This window comes from Hippopotamus amphibius, chromosome 5 (genome assembly GCF_030028045.1).
Source record: "Hippopotamus amphibius kiboko isolate mHipAmp2 chromosome 5, mHipAmp2.hap2, whole genome shotgun sequence".
Taxonomy (NCBI): domain Eukaryota; kingdom Metazoa; phylum Chordata; class Mammalia; order Artiodactyla; family Hippopotamidae; genus Hippopotamus; species Hippopotamus amphibius.
The window spans coordinates 19,261,511-19,280,241 of record NC_080190.1 but is presented as its reverse complement, the minus strand read 5'-3'; the positions used below and the strand labels follow the sequence as shown (position 1 = coordinate 19,280,241).

The window sequence follows — 18,731 nt, the reverse complement described above, 5'->3', positions numbered from 1 at the left end:
GCTCTCTGTGGTATGAGCCCCAGGTTTGCCTCCCAAAGCAGAGGAGGAGCCATTCGAAACGGGAGGCCTGATCCATCTCCTCTGTATGTGCTGCTTTGTTCTCACCCTTGATTTTAATTTCTCGCTTGTGTTTCTGACCTAGAATGATCAAGCCTCGGGCCCTGGCCGGACCGTGAACGTTTGACCAGCTGGATTGGGCCACCTGGCAAAAGCAATGGTGATGAGGGCCTTTGTCCTGCTGGCTGTCTTTGCAGAAGCCTCTGCGAGATCTTGCACTCCAAATAAAGCAGGTATGCTCTGGTGCTAGCCCATTTTCCTGGAAAGGAATGTTTCCTGACGCTTCGCTTTGCAGAGCTCAAAGCCCTGTGCTTATATTGTTAGGAAAATGCAATAATGTAGCCAAGTAGAAGCACTTAAGCACCCCAACACCCATCTGATTTTTCCTGCAGAGAGTGCAAATCTATTACTTACACGTTTTAAAAATTAGAGGGTGCTAAATAGATGAACAAATAGAGATAAAATCTTCACATTTTTTTTTCTATTTGACTATTGATTTTCTGTCCTGTGCCATAAATTATTGTGCATAAACGAACATGTTAAATTTTATGTGCTCATTTCATGGGATTAAAAAATATGTATATAAAATGATACATATATATATGAAACCAGATTGAATGGATTGGAAATATATATATATTGCAAATATAAATATATATATGAAAATACATTGAATCTGGTTTCAAAAATACATTCCTTAAAACAGGTTAAAGTTTAAAAGTGGACCAATTTTGAATACATAATAAGAATAGTGCACATGTTACACAGAGTTTGCAAAAACTATAAAAGTGGAACTTCAGTGACTGAAGTTGGGGGAAAACTTTCATCACAGCTCATGAAGAATGGCAGGGAAGATATTTTTAACCAACTGCTTTGCATGTTCACCTGTAGCAGGAGCCCACCATATGTAGATTAATATGATTACCAGGTCTGATTTCAAACGATGTCTCTCCTCTTTCCAGATGTCATTCTTGTGTTTTGTTATCCCAAAACAATCATCACCAAAATCCCTGAGTGTCCCTATGGATGGGAAGTGCACCAGCTGGCGCTCGGTGGACTGTGCTACAATGGGGTCCACGAAGGAGGTTACTACCAATTTGTAATCCCAGATTTGTCGCCTAAAAACAAGTCCTATTGTGGAACCCAGTCCGAGGTAAGCCCAGGCCACACGTAGAAGAGTTGCTAAAGTGAGACAACTGGGCTCAAGAATGAGACATCTGTTGTCCCCCCTTAAAAGGATTCAGAATTCACCACTTTCCTTTTAAGAGTCAACCCCGACTCCCAAATTTCCTGAGATGTTAGTGTTATTTAAATTCTTCTCCTCTGTCTAGTTTAGGCAACTCTTTGGATTTAAATTTTGTTCTCCTAATTCATTGCCTGAGCAGCTAGGCCACCTTCTGTGAGTAGAACAAAGTACCTTTCCCACCTGCACCTCACTTGGAGCTCTGGGCATGCCCTCGCAGCTGCCACCCCTCCTGTGTTGGATGGGTGGGCCATCCGTTGCCCACTGTGACAACGTGGTACATGTGGAAGGCATCTTAGGGACTTCCCTGGTTGTCCAGTTGTTAAGACTCTGTGCTTCCACTGCAGGGAGCACAGGTTCAATCCCTGATCGGGAAACTAAGATCCCACATGCTGTGTGGAAAAAAAAAAAGATAACGTAAGACATCTTAAAGGAGTGACCAAAGTATAACACAACCCATAACTGGGTCTTGTGAAGTACCCAGGACAGGTAACCAGAATTAAATCCTTATGGGATGGAGGAGAAATCTGAGAGCTCCCAGCAAAGCCACTAGTTCGGGGCCACAGAACCAGCAGCGATATGGTCATGAAGGCAGGCTAGGCCCTCTGACACTGAGGCTGACGTCTAGCATTCCTACCGCCTTGACTGAAGGAGACAGTACATCTGTTGGGTCTCAGCTCCTGGGGCCACCTCCTCTTCCTAAAGGCCCCACAAGGATTCCGGGATTTAGTGGGAAGAGTCATGGGCATGATTAACAAAAACATCATGTCTTTGAATAGCCTGGTAAAATGAACTAGAAATCATCTGTGTAGTCTTAGGCAGATCACTTCTCAAGTGAATATTCAAGATCCCTTGTAACTCTAATATTCGGTGATTTTAGAGTCCAACGAGCCAGAGGAAATAATCTCAGAAATAGTGCTCGTGATTGGAAGAAGAAAAGAGCAAAGAACTAGGCAGTAATGTAAAGGAGAAATAAATAAATAAAAAGTTGATGTTGGGAAATAGAGATTCCTGAGCCAGTGCATTTTGGTCAGAAACCCAATGGGTATATGGATTCTTTTTTTTTAAGGGCACAACATTCAATTTAGATTATTTGAAACACTCTCGAACAGACTTAAGAACTCTTCATAAAAATTATCAGCCTACCTACAAACAAGCATCGGTGCTATATCAATGGCAGACATTCATGTCTCCCCACTGGGCCTTTTTCTGAGCCATCTTCAATCATTTTTCCAAGAACCCTCATTCACATCATGGGAGTACGGGGCCACCCTAACCACCTTCTTCCTTTCTCCAGTACAAGCCCCCCATCTACCACTTCTACAGCCACATCGTTTCCAATGACAGCACCGTGATTGTAAAGAACCAGCCCGTGAACTACTCCTTCTCCTGTACCTACCACTCCACCTACTTGGTGAACCAGGCTGCCTTTGACCAGAGGTAAGCTGTTCTGAGGGTGGAGGTCTGACTGCCTTGTGTGTGTTCTGCAGTCCCTGTCAACCAGGCATGTTTCAGTCCTTATGCAAAATTCTCTCCCCTTTTCAGAGTGGCCACTGTTCATGTGAAGAACGGGAGCACGGGCACATTTGAAAGCCAATTGTCTCTCAACTTCTACACTGTAAGTGGTCTCCAGGTCCCCACTGCTGCCCTGTGGCCTCTCCAGGAGATGATGGGATGCTTCCCCAGCATTTGTTTTCCTCTAAGCTGTATGCAGACCCCCACCCCATCCCTGAATTCGAGTTGAGACGTAAGCTTTGGTCTAGCTTTAAGCCTCTTTAAAGACTAGATGCAGCAGACATTCAGATTCATAGACTGGATGGAAGAAAGGAAAGGTGCCCCAGAGAAAAAAAAAGATCAATCTTCCCATTTCACAGATGAGAAAATTGAGATAAGGGAAATCCTTCGAGTTACCAAAGGTCAGTAGGCAGTAAAGACAACCAATGTCTATTCTTAATCAAGATTAGTTTCCACTACAGCCACTCCAGAAGTTTATACTTAGGATCCAGCTCTTGTTAAAACATCAGGCACAGAGCAGTGAGCTCCCTACCTGGGACAAGGCTGGGGGAGAGGCTGGAGTTGGCCGCTGCTGCCTAGTTCTTCAGTCTCCAAAGCCCTTTCCTTAGTGGGCCTCCTCTTTGTCTGACTTGGGCAAGCAGCCTATGTTGACATCCAAGCTAAAGGCACTCAGAATACAGTGCTCCCCAGAAACTAAATATGCAATGGCCATCAGCCCAGCTGCCCTCCTGTTTAGACGGGGTGCTTTGGTTTTCAGACCTGCAGCTTCCAGTGAGGAGGCATGCACACAGACAATGGCCCAGCTGGCTAAAGAGAAACGCAGGCAGAAATAGAAGATTTTACTTAGAACATTAGAACTGGAAGACAGCCTTAGAGGCCATCATGTCCAACCCATTCATTTCACAAAGGAAACAACTATATTACCTGGAACTCCATTGACCTTGAACTCTTTGAACTCACTTTACCAGCTCCCTGGAAGCTATTAATTCTGCCGAACTCAGAAGGTGAGAGCTAGAAGGGATCCTAGAATAACCAGTCCATTTTACAGATGAGGAGCTGAAGCCCAGTGAGGAATGATCTGCCCAAGATCCCACAGGTGGTCCAGAGCAGTACCCAGTCTGGAACAAGGTCCCCTAACATTGGTCTCCAAGGCAAACTTACTATGCAAGGAATGACACTTAAGTTTCATGACCCCTCACTTGCACAGGCCCTTTTCAAGGCCCTGTGTCTAACTTTGTATTCAAAGTTTTGATTGTTTTAATTAAAGAGAGCTTTCTAAATAAGCTTCAAGGTCCCACAGAACTTAGATATGCCTCAGACTAGATACCACTAGTGGTTAAGTCCTGAGAAAAGGAATCCCATAGAGCCCCCTGACCTATCATCAGGGCGGTTAATATAGTATGGATCACCAGGGTGGTGAAAGAATGACAAAGCTGCTGTAGAAACTGATGAAGGTTTTCCAGAGAGGAAAATAAGCTTCACACATTGACAAGAGACTCAGGGGACGTCCTGATGAGAGGCTGTGTTTACTACTGAGTCCCTGTCTGGAAGTACATGATTGCTGCTTTAACCAGATAAAATTATAGATATGACCCTATGCAGATTTTTTGACAGTTAGAAATGGAAAGACACCATGATTGTCAAAAATCATCATCCACCACCAGTTACGTGGAACTAAGTTTCAGACATAAATATGAAACCTTAGAACTTTTTTAAGAAAAAACAAAAATTAGGAAGCATGTCCTCAGCATCACCCAGGCCATCCTCTGGGCTAGACAGACAGCTTCCTTGAACTGCTAGAAATGAGGCTGAGGCTTTCCCTAGGGCCCAGCAAGACCCTTCCAGGACAAACAAACCTTGGTAACAAGGGGCTCTGAGGTTACAATGAGACTTTGGTACTGATTAGTATTCCCACAATGGGCTCGGTTTCCTATGCCTCACCCGTGAGGTTGGTATTTTTCTTCTCCTCCCTTCTTCCGCTTTGAGTGCATTTTTGTGAGTTTCTGAAGCAACAGCTGCTCCCTACATAAATTTCCATCAAATTACCAGAGACGGAGCTGTGCCCTGCATGGCACAATGGAATCAATGCACTACTAGTTGCCCAGGATTCCAAGAGCTCTAAATACCAGGCTCCCAAACCACCAGTTCTACTCAGCGTGCTTCTCTCCTCCCTCTGCCCCCTCCCACTCACTCCTGCCAGCAGTCCGTGGTTGGTATGCTTATTGAAAAGTTATTTTGACTCCAAGTCCAAAATAAAGGAAGGTAGTCAACTTGCAGAAGTAGCCTAGCATTGTGGTTAAGCAAATAGGCCTTGACATCAGACCACTGGTTGGAAGCCCAGTCCCACCATGTACTAGCTGTGTGACCTTGGGCAAGTTAGTTAACCTCTCTGGGTCTCCAGCTATGCATTTGTTAAATGGGGATAATAATAGCACTTACCTGAGAGGTTTGTTATAAGGGTTAAGTGACATAATCCTTATAAAACACTTTGCATAGTGCCCGGCACAAAGTAAGTGCCTGAGAAAGTAGTCATCATAATTGTACACTTTGGCCTCATTTAAACTGGAAACTGAGAACTTCCTGCACCAGCACTGTTACCTTTATAGGGTTGAACATCAGTGTCAGAGTGGGATTAGGTTGACTTTTATTCAGTCAAAATGGTAACGACTATTCCTCTTAGACAGAAGCAAGTGACAAAGCTTGAGATGGAACAAAGGTAAGAAATAGACGCCAAAATCATAGACTTCCAGAATCAGAACAAACCTCAGAGGTGATTAATCTTGACCTTCCATCCAGTGCCAAAAACCCTTCTGCAAGACTGCTGAGGGATGGGCCCCCCACCTTTTCCAAGGACAATGGCAAGTTGAACCTTCTCATGTTAGGTCAGCACGTGAAATCTCACATCGTGAAATCTCACATCATGGAATCTGACATCCCAAATTCTGGCCCATTGGTCCTGGTTCTGTCCTCTGAAGTGATACCATGTAATGATGTGGCTGATGGTCATTCAACTAGCTTAAGCTTGTCTTTCCCAAACTAAATATTGTCCCACTCTTGGTGGTCCATTCATCATCCTAGTGACTCCTCTCTGAGTATGATTCCCTAGGTTAATACTCCTATTAAAAAGTGGAGCCCAGAAGTTACCAAAACAAACTGTCCAGGTATTAAAAGGTGAAGTTATCTGGACATAGGTCCCTAATTTTCATATTATAAAGAAAGTAGGGGGAAATCACACTGAGTATTGCCTGTCAGGTAAGACGTGGAGAAACTGACAATTTAAAGTGTTTTGTTTCAGAAATTGAATTTAGGGTACAGATTCTGTTTTCCACTTTGTAACATAATCAGGAAGGTTCCTCTGCAAGTGGAGGCATTATTCCAATGTTCCAATTCTTGGTTCCTGGGAGATGGTTCCTGGGAGATGGGGCCAGGAGAAGCACCTCTGGCTACACTGGGGACAGCATTGTGGTCCCCAGGTAGGTCCCATATTTGGAAACAGTCCCTTGAAATATGATGAAACTCAGAAAGTAATAAGGAACATTAGAAGTCACTATAAATCTTCCACTTCAACTTGAATGTTAAGCTAGTAAATCACTTATGATTAAAATCTTGTAGTTTAATCATTGCAACCATTTAAATGGTCAGGGGGCTGATAGAAGGGAAGAAAACAACTGAATTCTGGGTGACAGTCAGGGAGCCCTGGCTGGACCTGAGAGCAGTAAGATAACGTAAGAGGCACTAGAAGATGATTCTGAGCCCTTGCGGCAATTCCCCGAATTTGACCCTTAGGAGGTTAAAGTCCATTTTAACTAGATGCCCTTGCTGCCATTATTTAGCTATTACAGTTCTATAAATCTCCAAGTCCATGAAACTCAATCTTTTAATTAGTATCCTGGTCTAAGCTTTATGCTCCTATTACATAAAATTACTACCATAGAAACATTTCTGCAAGGCAGACGAAGGCAAAGATTATTCCCATTTTGCAGATGTGGACATTGAGGCTCAAAAGGCTGGCTTGCCTCTAGTGTGTCCCAAGTTAGTGGTGGGAGCTAGGATTAGCCCAGGTCCTTGTCCTTCCATCATGATGCTTTTGTCTCTAGAGGCTAAACTTAGAGAGTAAATTTCATTACTAAAGTTGAATGAACCCAAGACTCAAAAAGAATGGAAAAATCAGCCTCCTTTGGGTAAGTCAAAAGGAAACACTGCAGTTATTTCTAATAACTCACCTAGAACTGCCTGGTGAAGATGGTAGGTGAAGACCACGTAGGCCAGGCCAGTGACCAAAGGCTACGCCTCTGTGCTTAGATCACGGTGATGAATCCTTATCGCCCTTGAGTGGAAGCCGTGGTCTCCTGGATCCACCCCCACAGCCTAACTTCATGTCCTGCCCTCCCTCGCTCCCTGCTCTCCCAACCTGCCCCTTTGCTCACTCATGCTCCAGCACACTGTCCACCTTGCTGTCCTGCTGGCCACTCTCTCCCCCCAGAGCCTTTGCCTTGGCTGAAACATCCTCTCCTTATGCCTGCATGGCCCTTCCTCCCCTCTCTCAAGTCTTGGTTCCAATATCACATCCTCGATGAGGTCTCCCCAATCACTGTATTTTAAATTGCAACTTGGCCCTCCTTGTACTCCCAATCCACCTTACCCTGCTCTACATTTTTAATAGTTTTTCTATATAACATACTATATTCTACCCTGGCCATTTACCTATTGTCTGTTGTCTGTCTCCCCTGATAGAATGTCAGGTGATTAGAGACAGAGATCTTTGCTTGTGCACCGATATGTCTCAATAGACAGGACATCCTGACACAGAGACTCTCCCCACAGAGAAAGCAGTCCCTGACACATAGTGGGTGATCAGAAAGTTATGGCTGTCATTGTTAACCGAACTGGGAACTTGAATATAAACTTTCCAACCCAGGCTGGAATCTGCACAAGCAAACAGTAGAGGAACAAGGGCAAAACAGGGTTGTGTGTGTTTGGTCCCATGCCCTTCGTTGACTCAGTAACGCACAGTGCTTCAGCATTGCGGGATTCTGCTTTTTCCCCATCAACCAAGTCTTGTTCCTCATTGGCATAGATGGGACATACAGTACATGTCTCATGTAACTCGCCACCCAGACACGTGCTGTCCTCATCCTTTCTAAGTTGACATCAGCATCCTAGGAGGTACAGCTTTGCTCTGTTCCCGGAGGGTCTCGTTGTGGTCTCCTGTGCCTGTGCCTCTGGGTTGATCCTCACCCCCACCCCGTCCTGATTCATCTGCTCCTGTCAGACACAGTTGCTCAGTCTGACAAATCATAATGCCCAGTGTCAATTTCCTTCCAAAGAATGCCAAGTTCTCCATTAAGAAAGAAGCGCCTTTTATCCTGGAGACATTTGAAATTGGTTCAGATCTGTTTGCAGGAGTAGAAGCCAAAGGGTTAAGCATTAGGTAAGTATATGTTTTTTGGTTTTTGCTTTTTTAAATTTTTTTTCTATTTATTTATTTGTTTATTGACTGCGTTGGGTCTTCGTTGCTGTGTGAGGGCTTCCTTTAGTGGTGGCAAGCGGGGGCTACTCTTCATTGTGGTGCACAGGCTTCTCATTGTAGTGGCTTCTCTTGTTGTGGAGCACGGGCTCTAGGCGCACAGGCTTCAGTAGTTCTGGCACATGGGCTCAGTAGCTGTGGCTCACAGGCTCTAGAGCACAGGCTCAGTAGTTGTGGTGCATGGGCTCAGCTGCTCTGCGGCATGGGGGGTCTTCCCAGCCCAGGGCTTGAACCCATGTCCTTTGCATTGGCAGGCAGATTCTTAACCACTGCACCACCAGGGAAGTCTCAAGTATGTGTTCTTAATGTTTGTATTTGTAAATACAAGGAAGAGGAAAAAAAAAAACCACCGCAGCCCAGAGGCTTTTTAATCACCCAGTGTTTCTAGGCATACAACTCCCTAGCTCAAAGTGATGTGTTTTGTTTCATTTCCAGGTTTAAAGTGGTTTTGAACAGCTGTTGGGCCACACCCTCGGCTGACTTCATGTATCCCTTGCAGTGGCAGCTGATCAACAAGGGGTAGGTACAGCTCTCTGGACCACAGGGCTGAGAAGTGGGGCAGGTAGATCCAGGGCTGCTCTGGCTTGGGACAGCTTGGAAGGAAGTGGCGAAGCCTGTTGAGGTCACATCAGTGACTTCCTCTGTGCTTCCAGACTGAGTACTGATACCAGGAATCACTTACATAGTGCTTTCTAGGTACCAGGTACTGTTCTGAGAGCTTTATCATGTATTAACTCATTTGCCTTACAACAGGTAGGTATTACTACTATCACCCTCATTTTCTAGATGAGGAAACTGAGGCACAGGAGGGATTAAGTAAGTCACATAGTGTATGTGTGTGTTTATGGGGAAGTAGGCAGGTTGGGTTCAAATCCAATCAATCTGACATCAGAACCCTGATGAGGACTAAATTAGATGATTCACGTAAAAGGCTTAGTACATAATACCTAGTTGGTATTCAATCAATTTTAATAATAGCATTGTTTTTATTTGCTAGTAATTCTGTAGGTAATAGGGAGTTCTTAAAATTTGGAGTAGAGGACTAAAGTGTTGGAATTATAGTACAGAAAGGTGATTCTGGAAATCACACATAGGATGGTTTAGAAACAGTATGTGGGAGGTAGAAAGACCAGGTTAGAGGCTGTGGAAGCTCTAAACCCAAAGGTGATTAAGACCTGAGTTGAGGTTGTAGCTAAGTGAATGGAAAGAAGGTCATCCAAGGTCATCCAAGGGAGGGAGAAGTGATAAAAATTTAGCAACCAATTGAATATGGTAGAGGGAAGGACAGGGCACAATGTCAGAGGAACATGTGTCAAAGAATGCTTTCTGCTGTTGCATTGTGAATTGAGAATTGTGAAGATGAGAAATCGTTTGTCGTAGGCCCCTAAGGAAGAGGAGTTCTGGATAAGGGAGTTTGGATTCTCCTTAATTTCAGGGATGACATGTTGACCTTGAGATGACAGTTGTCTAGAAGCACTTAGAATTGTAACTTTGGAAAACAAAGAAGAAGATGAATTAGACTAGAGATACAGGCATTGTGCATACAATGAACATTAAACACAGAAGAGGCCATTCCCCAAACCATAGCAGATCAGTTACACTGGGACCCATCCAGGCTAAGTAAACACTGTGGCCAGGGACAAAGATGATAAGATAACAAAGGTGATGCCACTTTGGATCTTCATCTATTTTTATTTAACAAACACTTGTACAGCCCTTACAATACGCCAGACATCACTCTAGGTAGGTGCTTTACAAATACTAATTTATTTCAATTTCGTTAAGCTTCCTGTAAAGTAGGTAGTATAACAACCACTGTTTTACAGATGAGGAAACTGAGGCACAGACAGATTCAGAAACGTGCCCAAAGTCTAAGCTAGTAAAGGGACGGATGATCTGGGCAGTGTTATCTCCTGATAAGACAGGGTAGGACAGGCCAGCAAGGGCCACTTCTAAGCAACCCATCTTTCTGCAGAGATGGGAGCTTAGTTTGGGTCCTTATTTCACATCTGTCATTGAATGATTCACTTAGGTTCTGTTGACAATGGTACAAATCAAATGACTTCAGGGAGATTCTGAAATTATGGACCTACAGGGATCTTGATATTAGCAACAGGCATTGGGAACCTCTCTCAGATAATGGCCACACAAGGGCAAAGCCTTCTGCCACACCATGGAATCGCCTTCTCAGATAGTTCTGGTACTCTTACTCACCTTGCAGATGTGAAATATGGCAGAAAAGGGAATGTTTGTGACTTTGGTATGGTCGCAACAAGAGGTCCTCAAATTCTAGTGCACATAGGAATTCCCTCGGGTGTCTGCTACACATGCAGCCACATTGTAAACCTACAACATCAGAAGGTCCCTGAGCAAACCTTGGACTCTGCATTTATGCATATTCGAATTAAAGAAGCCCTGATCTAGTTGCAAATACTGCCTAATTGAAATGGCCCCCCTTGAGGTTGGAGATAATTGCACAAAGACCAGTGCCAAAGGAGAGAATTAGAAAGGCTGCTTCCATAACCTCCCAGATGACTGTGGTTCACACCAAGCCCTTTGGGAGGAAAATCCAGTTTTCAAGAATGCCTGGAGAGATTAGAATAGATATATTATCAGGATTTGGTCTTAGGTGGGGAAGGAGATTCTTGCGATGATGGTGTGAAAGCCTCCCCGTGGGCATTCCACAGTCCTGAGATACCTGTCCCAGAGGGACAGGTGCCAGAGCCAGCGCCAAGAGGCAGCAGTGCCAAGGCATCTAGGCCTGCCTATGACTTGCCTCCTCCCTGCTGCCAGCAAAGCTCTGCTTACATTGTTTTCCACTAGCTGACACCATACCTTGGACACTACAGCAGCAAGGAGCTATTTTAAGAACTTAGTCTTGAGTTCGTATAAGGATCTTGGGTTCATTGACCAAATGATCCCACGAGAGTCTTGTTTCACAGCTCGGAAAATGCCCCCGGCTCTCGTTGCTGCTCAGAGGCCACCGCAAGCAGAGCCCAGCTTCTGGCCCTGGTCCAGATATAAGGTGCAGTGTTCATGCTTCGTTTCTTTCACTGCCTCTCAGAGTTAACATCCCCTGTGATTTGGCCCCTAATGTCTGGTTCTGATGGACTGTGGTCGGGGGAGTCCACCATGAAGGTTCCCTGCGGCGGCTGCACTGCTCTCTCTGGTGTGTGTGTCGAGTTAGAAGGACAATAGAATCAGAGAGACACGCCAGGAGGGGCGTGAACTTTGGGGTCCACTGCAGTGCTGTTTACTGGTCTTAAGCTTTTGAACCCATAGACCTTTGTTCCCCAGAAGACAGGTTCTGGTGCTCACTGCCACCTGCATTCAAGCCCCCACCCTCTGTGGGCCTCGCTGTACCTTCCCAAGAACCGTTGTGTCTGTTCCCACTCTGGTTGAATGTCTGGCACTTAAGTAAGGGAGCCGTACGTGTTTGGTAAATGAAAAAGTATTGTGCTTAAACCAGCCTTTCCCAATCTCGACACCACTGGCTTTGGGGGCTGGATCATTGTTTGTTGTGGGGTCTGTCCTGTGACCTATAGGACATTCTGCAGCATCCCTGGTCTCTACCTCTAGATGTCAGGAACATCTTCCCCCCAGTCATGACAACTGCACCCCAAATGTCCTCTGAGGGGCAAAATGGCCCCCAGGTGAGAACAATTGGTTTTGACAAATGCCCATCTATGTCATTATTTTTTCTTTTACTGCAGTTGTACATTTGGGACTTTGAAATTTCCCAAATATTATCTTCTCATTATAGATAATTTAAAAAAAAAGGTGAAAGAAGAAAACAAAAAGTTCATAATAGCCAGTATTAACATTTAAATGGTATCCTTCCAGCCAATTTTTTTCTGTGCTTGTATTAAAAATATCAATTTAAATAAATAAATAAATAAAATTTTAAATTTTACAAAGGTAATTATATAATAGAATAGGTATAGAACTTATATAGTATAATGTAAATTCAAATTCCCAGAGGCAAAAACCTCACAATACACAGACAGCAATGTGTTGGGTGTGACCTGGACCTAGGTGGCTGTGGCAGAACTTTGGGAAATGCTGTCCCCAGCACCACCGTCTTTATTTTGGACATACATTGGGAGTCTGTACATGTTCCAGTCCTCTGGAGGGCTTTGTCTGGGGGATTTCATTTATGTGGGACGGAAGTGTGATGACTTCCAGATGTGTGGCTTCTCGTGAGTTGCTCCACCCTTGCCGTACTCTATCTGTAGAATGGGGACAATCACAGCCATCTCATGGCTCCTCAAACTGACCCCAAAGAAATGGGGATGAAGTGAGGTGCTACCAAAGTGCTTCAGAAGGAGAACATGCTGCGCGAAAGCCCAAGGGAAGCTGTGCGTGACTTTGCCTCAGAAGCCCTTGTCGGAGTTCATGAGGTGACCTTGTGTCTCCCCCTTCCCTCCCCCCACCCCGTGTGCTCCAGCTGCCCCACGGATGAAACAGTCCTCGTGCATGAGAACGGGAAAGACCATAGGGCAACCTTCCAATTCAATGCTTTCCGGTTCCAGAACATCCCCAAACTTTCCAAGGTGTGGTTACACTGTGAGACGTTCATCTGTGACAGTGAGAAGCTCTCCTGCCCGGTGGTGAGCCCCCCAGCCCCAGAACGAGAATGTTATCCGAGGGGGGTGGGGGTAAGGGATGATATTTGAGAAGCTGTATTTTTAGCTGGGACATTGTCACTAGACCAGCGTAGGCATGTGCTGAGGACATTCTGGAGGAAAAGGCACGGAGGGTACAGGCAGACTTCCAGGTGTGTCTGCCCCACCAATGAGCTACGTGGTCTGGCCCGTGTCACTTTACCCCTGAGCCTGGTTTTCTCATCTTTAAAGATAGAGTGGTGATGAATAACAGCAGCCCTTCTCTTTTCAGAGAGAAATGTTAGGGAAAAGGAAAGCAGTAACAGACATGGGAATGCTTTGGAAATGTTAAAAGGACTCAAAATCTAGATGATAGCAATAGGCTCTAGATGGACGGCGAAGGTAGATATTTTTAGCTCGACTTACCAGCCTGAGGGTCCATCTCTGGGACTTGACATGGACCACAGAGATGTTGCAGGAATTCCCGACATGAGGTCACAGCTATTGTGACCACATGAGAGGAAGGGCCCAGCTTCCCAGATATGTTTAGTATAGCTCATGCAGGGGGGTCCGTTTCCCCTCCGCCTCCTCCACCAAGAAGCTGCAGGATCAATCAACATGTGTAATGAGTTCAGGTGGAAGACAGTTTTCCATTGCAGCCTAGGGTGAACCTAGTCCTGAGAGCAATGGTTCCAAAGTGTGGTCCACACAGACTCAGCATCACCTGGGAACATGTTAGGGATGCAAATTCTCAGCGCCACCCCCCCATCCCAATCCCTGACCCCAGACCGCCTGATTCAGACACTCTGGATGGATCCAGCAATCTGTACTTTAACAAGCTCTTCAGGTAATTCTGAAGTGTGCTCAAGTTTGAGAACCACTGCCTTGAAGATCTAAAAGGGTTAAATCCCAAAATGTCACCTCCTCTAAACTTATTTGGTCCAGAGACCTTAGTGAGGAAGGACACTCTTTCTGAAGAGGGTACCTGCTCTCATTGCCTGTAGTAACCAGCAGAAATAGTATGATAATCTCTATTTCTGTTGATTCATTTGGCCAGACAGTGGTCACTTATGAGCACAAACAGAGAACGGAAGGGAGTAGAGAAACATTTAACCGTTCATGAAAGGATCATGATGGGCACTACTTATAAAAAAGAAAATGAACCAGAACACATTTTGCAGGTGTCCACGTCTCAAATCACTGTGATGACAGTAACTCTGGGCAAAAGCCTTACTTCTCATCAAAAGAAATGGTGTCAATTGCTCCCATACGCAGTGTGGATTTGTTCTAGCTTGAAGAGTTAATGACAGATTTCTTCCTTTTCTCAAGCTGGAGAAGGGATGAAATATGACTCTCCAAGTTATAAAAGCCATAAGGAAACTCATATCTGAGCCCTAGGAAATTTTGACTCCATCAAGTTTGTGATTGAAAAAAAAAAATCTCTTTTCTCTCCTGTGTTTGTTTCTCATCCCACCTCTGCCCTCCTCTCCCCTGGCTTCTCCTGGGTCTCCAGACTTGTGACAAACGGAAACGCCTCCTCCGGGACCAGACAGGGGGAGTCCTGGTCGTGGAGCTCTCCCTCCGTAGTAAGCGTCTCTGTTTTCCAAATGGTTGCCTTCACGCTGGGCTGCGTCCACAGGCACGGCCGGTTTGAGCATTTTAACTGAATTGCCAAACCAGTTGTGCCTGTAGACACAACCCTTACCTGCAACGAGTCTCCCCACCTGGGGGGTGGGACACTCACACCCAGTTGAGGAGGTTTGTTAACTACCCAGAAAAGCTCCGTCTGTGGCCTCAATTCCAATGCCCCCAGGGACTAGGAAATGCTGAGCTTCCCAGACACAGCGTATAGGCGATAATTATAATAGAAAACATACTGCAGCATCCGGGGCAAGTCAACAGAACTTAGTAAAGGAGTGAGCCTGGCCTGGGTGGACGCTGGGGTTTCAGAAATAAAGGAGCCCCACAAGGGCCCTGTCCTCTTGAATGTACCGTCCAGCAAGGAGAGAGATGCTAAATGCTAAGGGAAAGGGAGATTACTATTCATGGGGGTGGGAGAGGCAGAATCTATGGGAGTAGATGGGTAAACGGCTCAACCTACTCAGGCTTAGGGGAAGACCTCTGTGGGTCATCTTTAAGTCTGACCTCAAGGGTGCTGTGACATCAAGGGTGGGCAAGGCCTCTGGGAAAGCTGGGGCCTTTAGAGGACGGTCACCAAACTCTGGCCAGGAGCCAGACCCTAGCCACTGCCTGATTTTGTATGGTGTGCAAGCTGGTTGAAAAAAATCAAAAGAAACAATATTTAATAACATAAAAATTGTATGAAATTGAAATTTCAGTGTTTATACAGAAAGTCTTGTTGGAACACAGCCACGCTGGTTCATTTAGGGGTTGTCTCCAGCTGCTTCAACAACGTCAAGTAGTTGCAATAGACACCAAGCGGCTTGGGAAGCTGAAAATACTTACCATTACCCACCCTTTTTAGAAAGTTACCAACCCCTGCTGTAGAGAGCTGAGAAGAAAATGGTGTGAGATGAACCTTTGTCAACCCTGCTAGAAACTTTGTCCTAAAGACAATGGAGCACCTGTTGGTTTAATCAGGGAGAATCAGGTCAGGCTTGTGTGTTAGGAACACAGCTCTGAGACTGCTCCCTCGGTGACCTTTTCTTAAACCTTCTGCGTTCTCTCTTTACTCACTACAGGCAGGGGATCCTCCGGTCTCTATAGCTTCTCAGGTAAGGAAAAGACACAGCTCCGGGCAATGCTTTTAACAGGCAGATATGTGTTTTATTATATTTTATTTTTTAAAATATTTTATTTGTTTTTTTATTGGTTGTGTTGGGTCTTCGTTGCTGTGCTCAGGCTTCCTCTAGTTGCGGCGAGCAGGGGTTACTCTTCTCTTTGTTGCGGTGCGCGGGCTTCTCATCGCAGTGTCTTCTCTTGTTGTGGAGTACGGGCTCTAGGTTCATGGGCTTCAGTAGCTGTGGCCCTCAGGCTCAGGAGTTGTGGCTCACAGGCTCTAGTGCACAGGCTCAGTAGTGGTGGCGCACGGGCTTAGTTGCTCCGCAGCATGTGGGATCTTCCCAGACCAGGGCTCGAACCCATGTCCCCTGCGTTGGCAGGCAGGTTCTTAACCACTGCGCCACCAGGGAAGTCCCTGTGTTTTAAAAGAAGCTTACCTTTGGCCCCAGCAAAGCATTTAAGAATTAAAAGGTACATTTACAGCACACCTGAATGAGATGGAGGGAGATTGGAGGTCGAGAAGTCTCTCTCCAACCCAGCCCCTGAGCTCTGAAGGCAGGGAGGAGGTGGGGGCAAGTTGGATAAAGCAGACCTGGATCCCCACTGCCCCCCACCCCCACCAAGTCTCAGCAAAGACATCACCAGGTGGTCTCTTTTGGGTTTCTGCATTTGGAGAATGTGATTTTCAGAATCTATTCATTCAACAAATATTTCTGAGTCCCTTCTATGACCCTGCCCCTCATGAACTGAGTGACTTTGGGCCACGACCCCACCCCGGCATTCCCCAGCTTCCTCTGTGAAACTGGGTTAATAATTGCCCCCATCTTACACAGAAGTGTTGTGTGGATTAACTATTACAGCTAAGAGCACTAAACAATGCCCAGCACACAGCAAACATCCAGTAAAGATCAGCCGTAATTACTGACTCCGTACCAGGCACTCTTCTAGGTGGGGTGACTACCGCAGGGAACAAGGCAGGCAATGCTCCTGCCCTTCCTAATATGCCTGAGTTATGGCGGGTGGGGGCTGAATGCTGATTTAGATAGCGGCCTGGGAAGCCTCTTAGACGAAGAAGCATTTCAGCTGAGACCCAAGATCTCACCAGATGACGAGAAGGAGGCAACCATGTGAGAAGATGGGTAAGACAGTTCTATTTATTACTACACTCACAAATGTAAGCTTTGCTCTCACAAATTACAGGAAATCACGGAAACCAGCTGTTTAAGACTCCCAGATTCTCATTTTTAGAGGAAGTTCTATGGCTAAAGCCCTACAGTGAAACTCACCATCATTGTATTATCGAAGTTCAGGTTCCCATCTGTTAGAGGTCCATTATCCGAGGCGTATCTGTTGGGTTCTTTGTACTGATGAAAGTGAGCTATAGAAACCCTGGAAGATGACAAAACTGACTATGTATAAAATGTGCAGAGTTTAATGAAAACCTACTTAACGCCCTTGAGTTGACTCTTTTATGTTGAGCTGACTCTTGTGTCAAGTTGTCCTTGCTCCTCGTCCAACTGTTTCTCTCTCCTTTCCTGTCTGGTCCACAGATATTCTCTACCACCTCATCGTCATGCTGGGGATTTGTGCGGTGTTATAAGGGAGAGCCAAGCAGGCAGCTGCAGCTCCTCCACCCAAGACCATCTCCCCTGTCAATGACAAACTCACATGTCCTGTGCTGCCAAAAAGAACAAACAGAAGACCGTATTGTTGGGAAGCAGAGAATAGCACTTTGCCAAATATGTGCTCCAGTGATTTTTGTGAATTTCAGGATTGTTTTTCTTCGGTGCCCCACTTCCCCTTGTGACTTCCTGTGGCTCTTAGATTCTGCCGTCCCTCCCCTGCAGCTGGCGGAGGGGTCTCCTTTCCCGTATGCAAGTCGGGACTGCAGTGGACCCCTTTGAAAGCTATTCTAATTTTAAAAGACTAGCACACCCGACCAAGCGCAGCTGAGCATTTTGAGGAGCACATAGGGCATAAGTGCAAAGTCAGTGCTGCGGACAGAATGCACAGGAACAGCCGGCTTTGCCGCAGGGGTCTTTGTCATTGAGGCTGTGCGATTCCTACCTAAGGACCAGGGCCGAGCCAGCAGGCAGGCGTTCTAATCTCTCAAATGATGACGTGGAAATCAGAGTCGAATACACTCGTTTTGCTCAAACCTGAGTAAACGTAAAGGAAAATGATTCTTAAGAGCCCCCAGTGAGCGCAAACCTAATTTGTTTTCATTATGAGGTTTTAAAAATATGTATAAACATTATATAGGTTTACACTCCTTATTTTTATAGCTGATACATACTTCTACGATCAAAGGAAAATTACAAATCAAATAGGACTCAAGCTACAAAAAGGATAAAACTCACATCAGCATTAATTTGACGTGGTAAAGTGGTACTGCCTAAACGAAACTGCTGCTTGCCACATGCCTCACAGGGGCAGCCGTGACGGGTACTCTGCAGCTTGGCAACCCCAGCCTACTAGTGATGCCCAAGGCTCTCACTGTTTCTCTTCGCGCTGCTGAAAAATCTCCATTTGTAGAGAATGGTCTGACCTCATTTAGCCTGTACTTTGACATTCAAGCCCGTATCTGTTTTTGTCTCGGTAACCGATGATCATTCGATGGAACCAACAAAAAATCGGACACACACGTGCAAATACAGCTGGAGAAATCACGTGGTGCCTCACACCGAGAGCACTGCCACCCCAGTGATCCAGAATATGTTGAGAGTGATGGTTTGCACAGTCAAGCAAATAAAAGCTGAAGGAAGCGGTCGTGGGAGAGAAGTGACAGATCCCTGAAAATGCACTGAGGACCCCAGTTTGAGGCTAGAAGCTGGGATGTGATAGGAAAAGCCTGAGCTTTAAATTCTTCCTCTTGTATGGATTGAATTAGTGGGCTTATCGTTGGAAGACACGTCAGTTTATATCTCTGTATTTAATGTATTTGAGAAGTTTTGAGATCTGTAGTTTGATGGTTCTTTTACAACTGTGTTAATGAACTCAGAAATTAAGCTAGTTCTCAAATCTCTGGAGACACGGAGTGCGT

The 18,731-nt window shown here is 45.5% G+C and overlaps 1 protein-coding gene across 1 annotated transcript; it reads left to right on the top strand.

The window, feature by feature from the left end:
• The first annotated feature begins 214 nt into the window (after nucleotides 1-214).
• On the top strand, nucleotides 215-17,288 carry TECTB (tectorin beta). The gene is made up of 10 exons (XM_057737394.1): nucleotides 215-290; nucleotides 1,020-1,210; nucleotides 2,598-2,740; nucleotides 2,846-2,918; nucleotides 8,143-8,246; nucleotides 8,778-8,861; nucleotides 12,790-12,952; nucleotides 14,460-14,532; nucleotides 15,649-15,681; nucleotides 17,239-17,288. Exons 1-10 carry the CDS (start codon nucleotides 215-217, stop codon nucleotides 17,286-17,288), a joined length of 990 nt encoding a protein of 329 aa, XP_057593377.1.
• The last annotated feature ends 1,443 nt before the right edge of the window (nucleotides 17,289-18,731 follow it).

Excerpts from the sequence above, each read along its gene's own strand:
- TECTB (XM_057737394.1), top strand. The coding sequence starts at position 215 with ATGGTGATGAGGGCCTTTGTCCTGCTGGCTGTCTTTGCAGAAGCCTCT. Across the intron at positions 1,211-2,597 it reads ATTGTGGAACCCAGTCCGAG|TACAAGCCCCCCATCTACCA; the intron begins GTAAGCCCAGGC and ends TCCTTTCTCCAG. Across the intron at positions 8,862-12,789 it reads TGGCAGCTGATCAACAAGGG|CTGCCCCACGGATGAAACAG; the intron begins GTAGGTACAGCT and ends CGTGTGCTCCAG.